This window comes from Salmo salar, unplaced genomic scaffold (genome assembly GCF_905237065.1).
Source record: "Salmo salar unplaced genomic scaffold, Ssal_v3.1, whole genome shotgun sequence".
Lineage (NCBI taxonomy): Eukaryota > Metazoa > Chordata > Actinopteri > Salmoniformes > Salmonidae > Salmo > Salmo salar.
In genome coordinates, this window is record NW_025548666.1 from 52,501 (window position 1) to 71,045 (window position 18,545).

The window sequence follows — 18,545 nt, forward strand, 5'->3', positions numbered from 1 at the left end:
TAATGATGTCTCTATCTGGTCTATAGGGGGGGTAATGATGTCTCTATCTGGTCTATAGGGGGGGTAATGATGTCTCTATCTGGTCTATAGGGGGTAATGATGTCTCTATCTGGTCTATAGGGGGGGTAATGATGTCTCTATCTGGTCTATAGGGGGTAATGATGTCTCTATCTGGTCTATAGGGGGGTAATGATGTCTATAGGGGGGTAATGATGTCTCTATCTGGTCTATAGGGGGGGTAATAAATGTCTCTATCTGGTCTATAGGTTGGTTAATGATGTCTCTATCTGGTCTATAGGGGGGGTAATGATGTCTCTATCTGGTCTATAGGGGGTAATGATGTCTCTATCTGGTCTATAAGGGGGGTAATGATGTCTCTATCTGGTCTATAGGGGGGGTAATGATGTCTCTATCTGGTCTATAGGGGGGTAATGATGTCTATAGGGGGGTAATGATGTCTATAGGGGGGTAATGATGTCTCTATCTGGTCTATAGGGGGGTAATGATGTCTCTATCTGGTCTATAGGGGGTAATGATGTCTCTATCTGGTCTATAGGGGGGGTAATGATGTCTCTATCTGGTCTATAGGGGGGGTAATGATGTCTCTATCTGGTCTATAGGGGGGTAATGATGTCTCTATCTGGTCTATAGGGGGGTAATGATGTCTATAGGGGGGTAATGATGTCTCTATCTGGTCTATAAGGGGGTAATGATGTCTCTATCTGGTCTATAAGGGGGGTAATGATGTCTCTATCTGGTCTATAGGGGGGTAATGATGTCTCTATCTGGTCTATAGGGGTAATGATGTCTATAGGGGGTAATGATGTCTCTATCTGGTCTATAGGGGGTAATGATGTCTCTATCTGGTCTATTGGGGTAATGATGTCTATCTGGTCTATAGGGGGGTAATGATGTCTCTATCTGGTCTATAGGGGGGTAATGATGTCTCTATCTGGTCTATAGGGGGGTAATGATGTCTCTATCTGGTCTATAGGGGGGTAATGATGTCTCTATCTGGTCTATAGGGGGGTAATGATGTCTATAGGGGGGTAATGATGTCTCTATCTGGTCTATAGGGGGGTAATGATGTCTCTATCTGGTCTATAGGGGGGGTAATGATGTCTCTATCTGGTCTATAGGGGGGTAATGATGTCTCTATCTGGTCTATTGGGGGTAATGATGTCTATGGGGGGGTAATGATGTCTCTATCTGGTCTATAGGGGGGTAATGATGTCTATAGGGGGGTAATGATGTCTCTATCTGGTCTATAGGGGGGTAATGATGTCTCTATCTGGTCTATAGGGGGGTAATGATGTCTATAGGGGGGTAATGATGTCTCTATCTGGTCTATAGGGGGGTAATGATGTCTCTATCTGGTCTATAGGGGGGTAATGATGTCTCTATCTGGTCTATAGGGGGGTAATGATGTCTCTATCTGGTCTATAGGGGGGTAATGATGTCTCTATCTGGTCTATAGGGGGTAATGATGTCTCTATCTGGTCTATAGGGGGGTAATGATGTCTCTATCTGGTCTATAGGGGGGTAATGATGTCTCTATCTGGTCTATAGGGGGGTAATGATGTCTCTATCTGGTCTATAGGGGGGTAATGATGTCTCTATCTGGTCTATAGGGGGGTAATGATGTCTCTATCTGGTCTATAGGGGGTAATGATGTCTCTATCTGGTCTATAGGGGGGTAATGATGTCTCTATCTGGTCTATAGGGGGTAATGATGTCTCTATCTGGTCTATAGGGGGGTAATGATGTCTCTATCTGGTCTATAGGGGGTAATGATGTCTCTATCTGGTCTATAGGGGGGGTAATGATGTCTCTATCTGGTCTATAGGGGGGTAATGATGTCTCTATCTGGTCTATAGGGGGGTAATGATGTCTCTATCTGGTCTATAGGGGGGTAATGATGTCTCTATCTGGTCTATAGGGGGGTAATGATGTCTCTATCTGGTCTATAGGGGGTAATGATGTCTATAGGGGGTAATGATGTCTCTATCTGGTCTATAGGGGGGTAATGATGTCTCTATCTGGTCTATAGGGGGGGTAATGATGTCTCTATCTGGTCTATAGGGGGGTAATGATGTCTATAGGGGGGTAATGATGTCTCTATCTGGTCTATAGGGGGGTAATGATGTCTCTATCTGGTCTATAGGGGGTAATGATGTCTCTATCTGGTCTATAGGGGGGTAATGATGTCTCTATCTGGTCTATAGGGGGGGTAATGATGTCTCTATCTGGTCTATAGGGGGTAATGATGTCTCTATCTGGTCTATAGGGGGTAATGATGTCTCTATCTGGTCTATAGGGGGGGTAATGATGTCTCTATCTGGTCTATAGGGGGGTAATGATGTCTCTATCTGGTCTATAGGGGGGTAATGATGTCTATAGGGGGTAATGATGTCTCTATCTGGTCTATAGGGGGTAATGATGTCTCTATCTGGTCTATAGGTTGGGTAATGATGTCTCTATCTGGTCTATAGGGGGGTAATGATGTCTCTATCTGGTCTATAGGGGGGTAATGATGTCTCTATCTGGTCTATAGGGGGGGTAATGATGTCTCTATCTGGTCTATAGGGGGGTAATGATGTCTCTATCTGGTCTATAGGGGGGTAATGATGTCTATAGGGGGGTAATGATGTCTATAGGGGGGTAATGATGTCTCTATCTGGTCTATAGGGGGGTAATGATGTCTCTATCTGGTCTATAGGGGGGTAATGATGTCTCTATCTGGTCTATAGGGGGTAATGATGTCTCTATCTGGTCTATAGGGGGGTAATGATGTCTCTATCTGGTCTATAGGGGGTAATGATGTCTCTATCTGGTCTATAGGGGGTAATGATGTCTCTATCTGGTCTATAGGGGGTAATGATGTCTCTATCTGGTCTATAGGGGGGTAATGATGTCTCTATCTGGTCTATAGGGGGGTAATGATGTCTCTATCTGGTCTATAGGGGGGTAATGATGTCTATAGGGGGTAATGATGTCTCTATCTGGTCTATAGGGGGTAATGATGTCTCTATCTGGTCTATAGGGGGGTAATGATGTCTCTATCTGGTCTATAGGGGGGTAATGATGTCTCTATCTGGTCTATAGGGGGGTAATGATGTCTATAGGGGGTAATGATGTCTCTATCTGGTCTATAGGGGGTAATGATGTCTCTATCTGGTCTATAGGGGGGTAATGATGTCTCTATCTGGTCTATAGGGGGGTAATGATGTCTCTATCTGGTCTATAGGGGGGTAATGATGTCTCTATCTGGTCTATAGGGGGGTAATGATGTCTCTATCTGGTCTATAGGGGGGTAATGATGTCTCTATCTGGTCTATAGGGGGGTAATGATGTCTCTATCTGGTCTATAGGGGGGTAATGATGTCTCTATCTGGTCTATAGGGGGGTAATGATGTCTCTATCTGGTCTATAGGGGGGTAATTATGTCTCTATCTGGTCTATAGGGGGGGGTAATGATGTCTCTGTCTGGTCTATAGGGGGGTAATGATGTCTCTATCTGGTCTATAAGGGGGGTAATGATGTCTCTATCTGGTCTGTAGGGGGTAATGATGTCTCTATCTGGTCTATAGGGGGGTAATGATGTCTATAGGGGGGGTAATGATGTCTCTATCTGGTCTATAGGGGGGTAATGATGTCTCTATCTGGTCTATAGGGGGTAATGATGTCTCTATCTGGTCTATAGGGGGGTAATAATGTTGCTATCTGGTCTATAGGGGGGTAATGATGTCTCTATCTGGTCTATAGGGGGGTAATGATGTCTCTATCTGGTCTATAGGGGGTAATGATGTCTCTATCTGGTCTATAGGGGGGGGTAATGATGTCTCTATCTGGTCTATAGGGGGGTAATGATGTCTCTATCTGGTCTATAGGGGGGTAATGATGTCTCTATCTGGTCTATAGGGGGTAATGATGTCTCTATCTGGTCTATAGGGGGTAATGATGTCTATAGGGGGGGTAATGATGTCTCTATCTGGTCTATAGGGGGGTAATGATGTCTCTATCTGGTCTATAGGGGGGTAATGATGTCTCTATCTGGTCTATAGGGGGGTAATGATGTCTATAGGGGGGTAATGATGTCTCTATCTGGTCTATAGGGGGTAATGATGTCTCTATCTGGTCTATAGGGGTAATGATGTCTCTATCTGGTCTATAGGGGGGTAATGATGTCTCTATCTGGTCTATAGGGGGGTAATGATGTCTCTATCTGGTCTATAGGGGGGTAATGATGTCTCTATCTGGTCTATAGGGGGGTAATGATGTCTCTATCTGGTCTATAAGGGGGTAATGATGTCTCTATCTGGTCTATAGGGGGGGTAATGATGTCTCTATCTGGTCTATAGGGGGGTAATGATGTCTCTATCTGGTCTATAGGGGGGTAATGATGTCTCTATCTGGTCTATAGGGGGGTATAGATGTCTCTATCTGGTCTATAGGGGGGTAATGATGTCTCTATCTGGTCTATAGGGGGGGTAATGATGTCTCTATCTGGTCTATAGGGGGGTAATGATGTCTCTATCTGGTCTATAGGGGGGTAATGATGTCTATAGGGGGGTAATGATGTCTCTATCTGGTCTATAGGGGGGTAATGATGTCTCTATCTGGTCTATAGGGGGGTAATGATGTCTATAGGGGGGTAATGATGTCTCTATCTGGTCTATAGGGGGGTAATGATGTCTCTATCTGGTCTATAGGGGGGGTAATGATGTCTCTATCTGGTCTATAGGGGGGTAATTATGTCTCTATCTGGTCTATAGGGGGGGTAATGATGTCTCTATCTGGTCTATAGGGGGGGTAATGATGTCTCTATCTGGTCTATGGGGGATAATGATGTCTCTATCTGGTCTATAGGGGGGGGTAATGATGTCTCTATCTGGTCTATAGGGGGGGTAATGATGTCTCTATCTGGTCTATAGGGGGGTAATGATGTCTCTATCTGGTCTATAGGGGGGTAATGATGTCTCTGTCTGGTCTATAGGGGGGGTAATGATGTCTCTGTCTGGTCTATAGGGGGGTAATGATGTCTCTATCTGGTCTATAGGGGGGGTAATGATGTCTCTATCTGGTCTATAGGGGGGTAATGATGTCTCTATCTGGTCTATAGGGGGGTAATGATGTCTATAGGGGGGTAATGATGTCTCTATCTGGTCTATAGGGGGGTAATGATGTCTCTATCTGGTCTATAGGGGGGTAATGATGTCTCTATCTGGTCTATAGGGGGGGTAATGATGTCTCTATCTGGTCTATAGGGGGGTAATGATGTCTCTATCTGGTCTATAGGGGGGTAATGATGTCTCTATCTGGTCTATAGGGGGGGTAATGATGTCTCTATCTGGTCTATAGGGGGGTAATGATGTCTCTATCTGGTCTATAGGGGGGTAATGATGTTCTATCTGGTCTATAGGGGGGTAATGATGTCTCTATCTGGTCTATAGGGGGGTAATGATGTCTCTATCTGGTCTATAGGGGGGTAATGATGTCTCTATCTGGTCTATAGGGGGGTAATGATGTCTATAGGGGGTAATGATGTCTCTATCTGGTCTATAGGGGGTAATGATGTCTCTATCTGGTCTATAGGGGGGTTAATGATGTCTCTATCTGGTCTATAGGGGGGTAATGATGTCTCTATCTGGTCTATAGGGGGGGTAATGATGTCTCTATCTGGTCTATAGGGGGGGTAATGATGTCTATAGGGGGGTAATGATGTCTCTATCTGGTCTATAGGGGGGGTAATGATGTCTCTATCTGGTCTATAGGGGGTAATGATGTCTCTATCTGGTCTATAGGGGGGTAATGATGTCTCTATCTGGTCTATAGGGGGGTAATGATGTCTCTATCTGGTCTATAGGGGGGGTAATGATGTCTCTATCTGGTCTATAGGGGGGTAATGATGTCTCTATCTGGTCTATAGGGGGGGTAATGATGTCTCTATCTGGTCTATAGGGGGGTAATGATGTCTATAGGGGGGTAATGATGTCTCTATCTGGTCTATAGGGGGGTAATGATGTCTCTATCTGGTCTATAGGGGGGTAATGATGTCTCTATCTGGTCTATAGGGGGGTAATGATGTCTATAGGGGGTAATGATGTCTCTATCTGGTCTATAGGGGGGTAATGATGTCTCTATCTGGTCTATAGGGGGTAATGATGTCTCTATCTGGTCTATAGGGGGGTAATGATGTCTCTATCTGGTCTATAGGGGGGTAATGATGTCTCTATCTGGTCTATAGGGGGGGGTAATGATGTCTCTATCTGGTCTATAGGGGGGTAATGATGTCTCTATCTGGTCTATAGGGGGGTAATGATGTCTCTATCTGGTCTATAGGGGGGGTAATGATGTCTCTATCTGGTCTATAGGGGGTAATGATGTCTCTATCTGGTCTATAGGGGGTAATGATGTCTCTATCTGGTCTATAGGGGGGTAATGATGTCTCTATCTGGTCTATAGGGGGGGTAATGATGTCTCTATCTGGTCTATAGGGGGGTAATGATGTCTCTATCTGGTCTATAGGGGGGTAATGATGTCTCTATCTGGTCTATAGGGGGGTAATGATGTCTCTATCTGGTCTATAGGGGGGTAATGATGTCTCTGTCTGGTCTATAGGGGGTAATGATGTCTCTATCTGGTCTATAAGGGGGGTAATGATGTCTCTATCTGGTCTGTAGGGGGTAATGATGTCTCTATCTGGTCTATAGGGGGGTAATGATGTCTATAGGGGGGTAATGATGTCTCTATCTGGTCTATAGGGGGGTAATGATGTCTCTATCTGGTCTATAGGGGGTAATGATGTCTCTATCTGGTCTATAGGGGGTAATAATGTTGCTATCTGGTCTATAGGGGGGGTAATGATGTCTCTATCTGGTCTATAGGGGGGTAATGATGTCTCTATCTGGTCTATAGGGGGGTAATGATGTCTCTATCTGGTCTATAGGGGGGTAATGATGTCTCTATCTGGTCTATAGGGGGGGTAATGATGTCTCTATCTGGTCTATAGGGGGGTAATGATGTCTCTATCTGGTCTATAGGGGGTAATGACGTCTCTATCTGGTCTATAGGGGGTAATGATGTCTATAGGGGGGTAATGATGTCTCTATCTGGTCTATAGGGGGTAATGATGTCTCTATCTGGTCTATAGGGGGGTAATGATGTCTCTATCTGGTCTATAGGGGGGTAATGATGTCTATAGGGGGGTAATGATGTCTCTATCTGGTCTATAGGGGGGTAATGATGTCTCTATCTGGTCTATAGGGGGTAATGATGTCTCTATCTGGTCTATAGGGGGTAATGATGTCTCTATCTGGTCTATAGGGGGGGTAATGATGTCTCTATCTGGTCTATAGGGGGTAATGATGTCTCTATCTGGTCTATAGGGGGTAATGATGTCTCTATCTGGTCTATAGGGGGGTAATGATGTCTCTATCTGGTCTATAGGGGGGTAATGATGTCTCTATCTGGTCTATAGGGGGGGTAATGATGTCTCTATCTGGTCTATAGGGGGTAATGATGTCTCTATCTGGTCTATAGGGGGGGTAATGATGTCTCTATCTGGTCTATAGGGGGGTAATGATGTCTCTATCTGGTCTATAGGGGGGGTAATGATGTCTCTATCTGGTCTATAGGGGGTAATGATGTCTCTATCTGGTCTATAGGGGGGTTATAAATGTCTCTATCTGGTCTATAGGGGGGTAATGATGTCTCTATCTGGTCTATAGGGGGGGTAATGATGTCTCTATCTGGTCTATAGGGGGTAATGATGTCTCTATCTGGTCTATAGGGGGGGTAATGATGTCTATAGGGGGGTAATGATGTCTCTATCTGGTCTATAGGGGGGGTAATGATGTCTCTATCTGGTCTATAGGGTGGTAATGATGTCTATAGGGGGTAATGATGTCTCTATCTGGTCTATAGGGGGGTAATGATGTCTCTATCTGGTCTATAGGGGGGTAATGATGTCTCTATCTGGTCTATAGGGGGGTAATGATGTCTCTATCTGGTCTATAGGGGGGGTAATGATGTCTCTATCTGGTCTATAGGGGGGTAATGATGTCTCTGTCTGGTCTATGGGGGGATAATGATGTCTCTATCTGGTCTATAGGGGGGGTAATGATGTCTCTATCTGGTCTATAGGGGGGTAATGATGTCTCTATCTGGTCTATAGGGGGGTAATGATGTCTCTATCTGGTCTATATGGGGGTAATGATGTCTCTATCTGGTCTATAGGGGGGGTAATGATGTCTCTGTCTGGTCTATAGGGGGGTAATGATGTCTCTATCTGGTCTATAGGGGGTAATAGATGTCTCTATCTGGTCTATAGGGGGGGTAATGATGTCTCTATCTGGTCTATAGGGGGGTAATGATGTCTCTATCTGGTCTATAGGGGGGTAATGATGTCTCTATCTGGTCTATAGGGGGGGTAATGATGTCTATAGGGGGGTAATGATGTCTCTATCTGGTCTATAGGGGGGGTAATGATGTCTCTATCTGGTCTATAGGGGGGTAATGATGTCTATAGGGGGGTAATGATGTCTCTATCTGGTCTATAGGGGGGTAATGATGTCTCTATCTGGTCTATAGGGGGGGTAATGATGTCTCTATCTGGTCTATAGGGGGGTAATGATGTCTATAGGGGGTAATGATGTCTCTATCTGGTCTATAGGGGGGTAATGATGTCTCTATCTGGTCTATAGGGGGGTAATGATGTCTCTATCTGGTCTATAGGGGGGTAATGATGTCTCTATCTGGTCTATAGGGGGGTAATGATGTCTCTATCTGGTCTATAGGGGGGTAATGATGTCTCTATCTGGTCTATGGGGGGTAATGATGTCTCTATCTGGTCTATGGGGGGGGTAATGATGTCTCTATCTGGTCTATAGGGGGTAATGATGTCTCTATCTGGTCTATAGGGGGGTAATGATGTCTCTATCTGGTCTATAGGGGGGTAATGATGTCTCTATCTGGTCTATAGGGGGGTAATGATGTCTCTATCTGGTCTATAGGGGGGTAATGATGTCTATAGGGGGGTAATGATGTCTCTATCTGGTCTATAGGGGGGTAATGATGTCTCTATCTGGTCTATAGGGGGTAATGATGTCTCTATCTGGTCTATAGGGGGGTAATGATGTCTCTATCTGGTCTATAGGGGGGTAATGATGTCTATAGGGGGGTAATGATGTCTCTGTCTGGTCTATAGGGGGGTAATGATGTCTCTATCTGGTCTATAGGGGGGGTAATGATGTCTCTATCTGGTCTATAGGGGGGTAATGATGTCTCTATCTGGTCTATAGGGGGGTAATGATGTCTATAGGGGGGGGTAATGATGTCTCTATCTGGTCTATAGGGGGTAATGATGTCTCTATCTGGTCTATAGGGGGGTAATGATGTCTCTATCTGGTCTATAGGGGGTAATGATGTCTCTATCTGGTCTATAGGGGTAATGATGTCTCTATCTGGTCTATAGGGGGGGTAATGATGTCTCTATCTGGTCTATAGGGGGGGGTAATGATGTCTCTATCTGGTCTATAGGGGGGGTAATGATGTCTCTATCTGGTCTATAGGGGGGGTAATGATGTCTCTATCTGGTCTATAGGGGTAATGATGTCTCTATCTGGGCTATAGGGGGGGTAATGATGTCTCTATCTGGTCTATAGGGGGGGTAATGATGTCTCTATCTGGTCTATAGGGGGGTAATGATGTCTCTATCTGGTCTATAGGGGGGTAATGATGTCTCTATCTGGTCTATAGGGGGGTAATGATGTCTCTATCTGGTCTATAGGGGGGTAATGATGTCTATAGGGGGGTAATGATGTCTCTATCTGGTCTATAGGGGGGTAATGATGTCTCTATCTGGTCTATAGGGGGGTAATGATGTCTATAGGGGGGTAATGATGTCTCTATCTGGTCTATAGGGGGTAATGATGTCTCTATCTGGTCTATAGGGGGTAATGATGTCTCTATCTGGTCTATAGGGGGGGTAATGATGTCTCTATCTGGTCTATAGGGGGGTAATGATGTCTCTATCTGGTCTATAGGGGGGGTAATGATGTCTCTATCTGGTCTATAGGGGGGTAATGATGTCTCTATCTGGTCTATAGGGGGGTAATGATGTCTCTATCTGGTCTATAGGGGGGTAATGATGTCTCTATCTGGTCTATAGGGGGGGTAATGATGTCTCTATCTGGTCTATAGGGGGGTAATGATGTCTCTATCTGGTCTATAGGGGGGTTAATGATGTCTCTATCTGGTCTATAGGGGGGGGGTAATGATGTCTCTATCTGGTCTATAGGGGGGTAATGATGTCTCTATCTGGTCTATAGGGGGGGTAATGATGTCTATAGGGGGGTAATGATGTCTCTCTCTGGTCTATAGGGGGGGTAATGATGTCTCTATCTGGTCTATAGGGGGTAATGATGTCTATAGGGGGTAATGATGTCTCTATCTGGTCTATAGGGGGGTAATGATGTCTCTATCTGGTCTATAGGGGGGTAATGATGTCTCTATCTGGTCTATAGGGGGGTAATGATGTCTCTATCTGGTCTATAGGGGGGTAATGATGTCTCTATCTGGTCTATAGGGGGGGTAATGATGTCTCTATCTGGTCTATGGGGGGATAATGATGTCTCTATCTGGTCTATAGGGGGGGTAATGATGTCTCTATCTGGTCTATAGGGGTAATGATGTCTCTATCTGGTCTATAGGGGGGGTAATGATGTCTCTATCTGGTCTATAGGGGGGTAAAGATGTCTCTATCTGGTCTATAGGGGGGTAATGATGTCTCTATCTGGTCTATAGGGGGGTAATGATGTCTATAGGGGGGGTAATGATGTCTCTATCTGGTCTATAGGGGGGGTAATGATGTCTCTATCTGGTCTATAGGGGTAATGATGTCTCTATCGTGTCTATAGGGGGGGTAATGATGTCTCTATCTGGTCTATAGGGGGGTAATGATGTCTCTATCTGGTCTATAGGGGGGTAATGATGTCTCTATCTGGTCTATAGGGGGTAATGATGTCTATAGGGGGGGTAATGATGTCTCTATCTGGTCTATAGGGGGGTAATGATGTCTCTATCTGGTCTATAGGGGGGTAATGATGTCTCTATCTGGTCTATAGGGGGGTAATGATGTCTCTATCTGGTCTATAGGGGGGTAATGATGTCTCTATCTGGTCTATAGGGGGGGTAATGATGTCTCTATCTGGTCTATGGGGGGATAATGATGTCTCTATCTGGTCTATAGGGGGGGTAATGATGTCTCTATCTGGTCTATAGGGGTAATGATGTCTCTATCTGGTCTATAGGGGGGGTAAAGATGTCTCTATCTGGTCTATAGGGGGGTAATGATGTCTCTATCTGGTCTATAGGGGGGTAATGATGTCTCTATCTGGTCTATAGGGGGGTAATGATGTCTATAGGGGGGTAATGATGTCTCTATCTGGTCTATAGGGGGGGTAATGATGTCTCTATCTGGTCTATAGGGGGGTAATGATGTCTATAGGGGGGTAATGATGTCTCTATCTGGTCTATAGGGGGGGTAATGATGTCTCTATCTGGTCTATAGGGGGGTAATGATGTCTCTATCTGGTCTATAGGGGGGTAATGATGTCTCTATCTGGTCTATAGGGGGGTAATGATGTCTCTATCTGGTCTATAGGGGGGTAATGATGTCTCTATCTGGTCTATGGGGGGATAATGATGTCTCTATCTGGTCTATAGGGGGGGGTAATGATGTCTCTATCTGGTCTATAGGGGGGGTAATGATGTCTCTATCTGGTCTATAGGGGGGTAATGATGTCTCTATCTGGTCTATAGGGGGGTAATGATGTCTCTATCTGGTCTATAGGGGGGTAATGATGTCTATAGGGGGGTAATGATGTCTCTATCTGGTCTATAGGGGGGGTAATGATGTCTCTATCTGGTCTATAGGGGTAATGATGTCTCTATCTGGTCTATAGGGGGGTAATGATGTCTCTATCTGGTCTATAGGGGGGTAATGATGTCTCTATCTGGTCTATAGGGGGGTAATGATGTCTCTATCTGGTCTATAGGGGGGTAATGATGTCTATAGGGGGGTAATGATGTCTCTATCTGGTCTATAGGGGGGTAATGATGTCTCTATCTGGTCTATAGGGGGGTAATGATGTCTCTATCTGGTCTATAGGGGGGTAATGATGTCTCTATCTGGTCTATAGGGGGTTAATGATGTCTCTATCTGGTCTATAGGGGGGTAATGATGTCTCTATCTGGTCTATAGGGGTAATGATGTCTTTCTGGCGCTGAAAACCCTTTTAATGAGAGGTTTGACTGAGAGACATGGGGAATGGTTTGACTGTAACACCATTGACTGAAATAGTCAGAGGTGTCGCAGTCAAACCATTCCCCATTGCAATAGAGGTATGAGGTCATTGCCAAGTAGGGTGTGTGTGTGTCTGTGTGTGTGTGTGTGTGTGTGTGTGTGTGTGTGTGTGTGTGTGTGTGTGTGTGTGTGTGTGTGTGTGTGTGTGTGTGTGTGTGTGTGTGTGTGTGTGTGTGTGTGTAGAGTAGTGATGATCTGTTAAACAGTTCTGACAGATTAGATTAGAGACATGGAGAGAGAGAGAGAGGAGAGAGAGAGAGAGGGAGGGAGAGGGGGAGAGGGAGAGGGAGAGAGAGGGGGAGAGAGAGAGGGAGAGGGAGGGAGAGGGGGAGAGGGAGAGGGAGAGAGAGGGAGGGAGGGAGAGAGAGGGAGGGAGAGGGGGAGAGGGAGAGGAGAGAGAGGGAGAGAGAGGGGGAGAGGGAGGAGAGGGAGAGAGAGAGAGAGAGGGAGAGAGAGGGAGGGAGAGGGAGGGAGAGGGGGAGAGGGAGAGGGAGAGAGAGGGAGGAGGGGAGAGAGAGGGAGGGAGAGGGGGAGAGGGAGAGGGAGAGAGAGGGAGGGGAGAGAGAGGGAGGAGAGGGGAGAGGGAGAGGGAGAGAGAGGGAGGGAGGGAGAGAGAGGGAGGGAGAGGGGAGAGGGAGAGGGAGAGAGAGGGAGAGAGAGGGGGAGAGGGAGGGAGAGGAGAGAGAGAGAGAGAGGGAGGGAGAGAGAGGGAGGGAGAGGGGAGAGGGAGAGAGGAGAGGGAGGGGGAGAGGGAGGGAGGGAGAGGGAGGAGAGGGAGGAGAGGGGAGAGGAGAGGGAGAGAGGGGAGAGAGAGAGGAGAGAGAGAGAGGGAGAGGGAGGGAGAGAGGGAGAGGGAGAGAGAGGGAGGGAGGGAGAGAGAGGGAGGGAGAGGGGAGAGGGAGAGGGAGAGAGAGGGAGGAGGGAGAGAGAGGGAGGGAGAGGGGAGAGGGAGAGGGAGAGAGAGGGAGGGAGGGAGAGAGAGGGAGGGAGAGGGGGAGAGGGAGAGGGAGAGAGAGGGAGAGAGAGGGGAGAGGGAGGGAGAGAGGGAGAGAGAGAGAGGGAGGAGAGGGAGAGAGAGGGAGGGAGAGGGGGAGAGGGAGAGAGGGAGAGGGAGGGGGAGAGGGAGGGAGGGAGAGGGAGGGAGAGGAGGGTAGAGAGAGGGGGAGAGAGAGAGAGAGAGGGAGAGAGATGGAGGGAGAGGGGAGAGGGAGAGGGAGAGAGAGGGAGGGAGGGAGAGAGAGGGAGGGAGAGGGAGAGGGAGAGGAGAGAGAGGGAGGGAGGAGAGAGAGGGAGGGAGAGGGGGAGAGGGAGAGGGAGAGAGAGGGAGAGAGAGGGGGAGAGGGAGGGAGAGAGGGAGAGAGAGAGAGAGGGAGGGAGAGGGAGAGAGAGGGAGGGAGAGGGGGAGAGGGAGAGAGGGAGAGGGAGGGGGAGAGGGAGGGAGGGAGAGGGAGGGAGAGGAGGAGAGAGAGAGGGGAGAGAGAGAGAGAGAGGGAGAGAGAGGAGGGAGAGGGGAGAGGAGAGGGAGAGAGAGGGAGGGAGGGAGAGGGGGAGAGGGAGAGGGAGGGACAGGGAGAGGGAGAGGGAGGGAGAGGAGGAGAGAGAGAGGGGGAGAGGGAGGGAGAGAGGGAGAGAGAGGGAGGGAGAGAGGGAGAGAGAGGGGGAGAGGGAGGAAGAGAGGGAGGAGAGAGGGAGGGAGAGGGGAGAGGGAGGGAGAGAGACAGAGAGAGACATGGGGAGAGAGAGAGAGTTGGGTGTTATGTAGAATGTTATTTGTAGCTAACTGTATTTTCTGATGTTCTCCTCCCTCCCTCCCTCCTCCCTCCCTCCCTCCCTCCCTCCCTCCCTCCTCCTCCTCCCTCCCTCCCTCCCTCCCCCCTCCCTTCCCTGCCTCCCTCCCCTCTGTATGTGTGTTGCAGGTGTCCCGGTGAGGCTGGTAGGAGGGGAGAGCGTTAAGGAAGGGAGAGTAGAGTTGTACCTCCAGGGGGAATGGGGGACGGTGTGTGACGATGGATGGACAGACGTAAACGCAGAGGTGGTGTGTCGACAGCTGGGATACAGGTCTGTAACACTACTGTGTGTGTGTGTGTGTGTGTGTGTGTGTGTGTGTGTGTGTGTATAGACAGCTGAATCTCACCTTTGACCTTTGACAGTGCTGTTGACCCACTCACTCTCTCTCTCACTCTGTCCCCTTTCCTCTCTCTTTCTCCCCCCTTCTCTCTCTCTCACTCTGTCCCCTTCCCTCTCTCTTTCTCCCCCCTTCTCTCACTCTCTCTCTCACTCTGTCCCCTTCCCTCTCTCTTTCTCCCCCCTTCTCTCACTCTCTCTCTCACTCTGTCCCCTTCCCTCTCTCTTTCTCCCCCCTTCTCTCTCTCTCACTCTGTCCCCTTCCCTCTCTCTTTCTCCCCTTCTCTCTCTCTCACTCTGTCCCCTTCCCTCTCTCTCTCTCCCTCTCTCTCTCTCTCTCCCTTCCCTCTCTCTCCCTTCCCTCTCTCTCCCTTCCCTCTCTCTCCCTTCCCTCTCTCTCCCTTCCCTCTCTCTCCCTTCCCTCTCTCTCCCTCTCTCTCTGAAGCATCACCTGTTTTTCCTCCCCTCTCCTTCCTCTCCTCTCTCTCTGCGTGTCTTTGTGAGTGGCAGTGAAAGACTAGTAGTAAAACACGATAGTCAATGTGGAATATATTAGTGAGAGTAGAAGTTACTTACTTAGTCTGGATGGTGAAAGGACTACTGTTTTAAAAAAGCTGTCTATCTAACTCTATGTTAAGAACTAACGTTTAATAAAGCTGTCTATCTAACTCTATGTTAAGTGTTTCTACACTGTGACTCACCAGAGTGTTTCTATAGTAACGGGACTCACTCCACATTCACCAGAGTGTTTCTATAGTAACGGGACTCACTCCACATTGACCAGCTATAGTAACGGGACTCACTCCACATTGACCAGAGTGTTTCTATAGTAACGGGACTCACTCCACATTGACCAGAGTGTTTCTATAGTAACGGGACTCACTCCACATTGACCAGAGTGTTTCTATAGTAACAGGACTCACTCCACATTGACCAGAGTGTTTCTATAGTAACGGGACTCACTCCACATTGACCAGAGTGTTTCTATAGTAACAGGACTCACTCCACATTGACCAGAGTGTTTCTATAGTAACGGGACTCACTCCACATTGACCAGAGTGTTTCTATAGTAACGGGACTCACTCCACATTGACCTGAGTGTTTCTATAGTAACGGGACTCACTCCACATGGACCAGAGTGTTTCTATAGTAACGGGACTCACTCCACATGGACCAGAGTGTTTCTATAGTAACGGGACTCACTCCACATGGACCAGAGTGTTTCTATAGTAACGGGACTCACTCCACATTGACCAGAGTGTTTCTATAGTAACAGGACTCACTCCACATTGACCAGAGTGTTTCTATAGTAACAGGACTCACTCCACATTGACCAGAGTGTTTCTATAGTAACAGGACTCACTCCACATTGACCAGAGTGTTTCTATAGTAACAGGACTCACTCCACATTGAATTTATTTTCTGCCTCTCCCCCAATCTCTCTCCCCCTATCCTCTCTCCCCTTCATCCCCACCCTGGCTGCCTTCCAATCTCTCTCCTCTATCTCTCCCCCAATCTCTCTCCCCCTATCTCTCCCCTTCATCCCCACCCTGGCTGCCTTCCAATCTCTCTCCCCCTATCTCTCCCCCCAATCTCTCCCCCCTATCTCTCCCCCTTCATCCCCACCCTGGCTGCCTTCCAATCTCTCTCCCCCTATCTCTCCCCCCAATCTCTCTCCCCCCTATCTCTCCCCTTCATCCCCACCCTGGCTGCCTTCCAATCTCTCTCCCCCCTATCTCTCCCCCCAATCTCTCCCCCTATCTCTCCCCTCATCCCCACCCTGGCTGCCTACACACACACACACCCACACACACACACACCCCCACACTTCCAATCACTCACACATACTCCCCCACACACTCTCACCCAACACACACACTCTGTCAGCATACACACACACACACACACACACACACACACACGTTAAATCATTATAAAACACATTCATAAGCTCTGGAACATTCTGGAAGGTGAGTCGGTGTTTATTATACTCTCCTCCACTTTGAGGCTGAAACTGACTCCAGTAAGCAGGAGGTGAGGAGGGGTGAGGAGGGGGTGAGGAGTGGTGAGGAGGGGTGAGGAGTGTTGAGGAGGGGTGAGGAGTGTTGAGGAGGGGTGAGGAGTGTTGAGGAGTGTTGAGGAGTGTCGAGGAGTGTTGAGGAGGGGTGAGGAGGGGTGAGGAGGGGTGAGGAGGGGTGAAGAGTGTTGAGGAGTGTTGAGGAGGGTGAGGAGTGTTGAGGAGTGGTGAGGAGTGTTGAGGAGGGTGAGGAGGGGTGAGGAGTGTTTAGTGGTGTTGAGGAGGTGAGGAGTGGTGAGGAGTGTTTAGTGGTGAGGAGTGTTTAGTGGTGTTGGTGAGGAGTGTTTAGTGGTGTTGGTGAGGAGTGTTTAGTGGTGTTGGTGAGGAGTGTTTAGTGGTGTTGGTGAGTGTTTAGTGGGTGAGGAGTGTTTAGTGGTGTTGGTGAGGAGTGTTTAGTGGTGTTGGTGAGGAGTGTTTAGTGGTGTTGGTGAGGAGTGTTTAGTGGTGTTGGTGAGGAGTGTTTAGTGGTGTTGGTGAGGAGTGTTTAGTGGTGTTGGTGAGGAGTGTTTAGTGGTGCTGGTGAGGAGTGTTTAGTGGTGTTGGTGAGGAGTGTTTAGTGGTGTTGGTGAGGAGTGTTTAGTGGTGTTGGTGAGGAGTGTTTAGTGGTGAGGAGTGTTTAGTGGTGTTGGTGAGGAGTGTTTAGTGGTGTTGGTGAGGAGTGTTTAGTGGTGTTGGTGAGGAGTGTTTAGTGGTGTTGGTGAGGAGTGTTTAGTGGTGTTGGTGAGGAGTGTTTAGTGGTGTTGGTGAGGAGTGTTTAGTGGTGTTGGTGAGGAGTGTTTAGTGGTGTTGGTGAGGAGTGTTTAGTGGTGTTGGTGAGGAGTGTTTAGTGGTGTTGGTGAGGAGTGTTTAGTGGTGTTGGTGAGGAGTGTTTAGTGGTGTTGGTGAGGAGTGTTTAGTGGTGTTGGTGAGGAGTGTTTAGTGGTGTTGGTGAGGAGTGTTTAGTGGTGTTGGTGAGGAGTGTTTAGTGGTGTTGGTGAGGAGTGTTTAGTGGTGTTGGTGAGGAGTGTTTAGTGGTGTTGGTGAGGAGTGTTTAGTGGTGTTGGTGAGGAGTGTTTAGTGGTGAGGAGTGTTTAGTGGTGAGGAGTGTTTAGTGGTGTTGGTGAGGAGTGTTTAGTGGTGTTGGTGAGGAGTGTTTAGTGGTGTTGGTGAGGAGTGTTTAGTGGTGTTGGTGAGGAGTGTTTAGTGGTGTTGGTGAGGAGTGTTTAGTGGTGTTGGTGAGGAGTGTTTAGTGGTGTTGGTGAGGAGTGTTTAGTGGTGTTGGTGAGGAGTGTTTAGTGGTGTGTGAGGAGTGTTTAGTGGTGTTGGTGAGGAGTGTTTAGTGGTGTTGGTGAGGAGTGTTTAGTGGTGTTGGTGAGGAGTGTTTAGTGGTGTTGGTGAGGAGTGTTTAGTGGTGTTGGTGAGGAGTGTTTAGTGGTGTTAGTGAGGAGTGTTTAGTGGTGTTGGTGAGGAGTGTTTAGTGGTGTTGGTGAGGAGTGTTTAGTGGTGTTGGTGAGGAGTGTTTAGTGGTGTTGGTGAGGAGTGTTTAGTGGTGTTGGTGAGGAGTGTTTAGTGGTGTTGGTGAGGAGTGTTTAGTGGTGTTGGTGAGGAGTGTTTAGTGGTGTTGGTGAGAGTGTTTAGTGGTGTTGGTGAGGAGTGTTTAGTGGTGTTGGTGAGGAGTGTTTAGTGGTGTTGGTGAGGAGTGTTTAGTGGTGTTGGTGAGGAGTGTTTAGTGGTGTTGGTGAGGAGTGTTTAGTGGTGTTGGTGAGGAGTGTTTAGTGGTGTTGGTGAGGAGTGTTTAGTGGTGTTGGTGAGGAGTGTTTAGTGGTGTTGGTGAGGAGTGTTTAGTGGTGTTGGTGAGGAGTGTTTAGTGGTGTTGGTGAGGAGTGTTTAGTGGTGTTGGTGAGGAGTGTTTAGTGGTGTTGGTGAGGAGTGTTTAGTGGTGTTGGTGAGGAGTGTTTAGTGGTGTTGGTGAGGAGTGTTTAGTGGTGTTGGTGAGGA

The 18,545-nt window shown here is 47.9% G+C and overlaps 1 protein-coding gene across 1 annotated transcript in view; it reads left to right on the plus strand.

The window, feature by feature from the left end:
* Nucleotides 1-18,545, plus strand: part of prss12 (serine protease 12) — a 111,553-nt gene that overhangs the window by 27,172 nt on the left and 65,836 nt on the right. Inside the window, exon 6 of the mRNA XM_045712643.1 lies at nucleotides 14,284-14,425. Coding sequence (XP_045568599.1) covers nucleotides 14,284-14,425 — 142 coding nt within the window. The remainder of the gene's footprint in view (nucleotides 1-14,283; nucleotides 14,426-18,545) is intronic.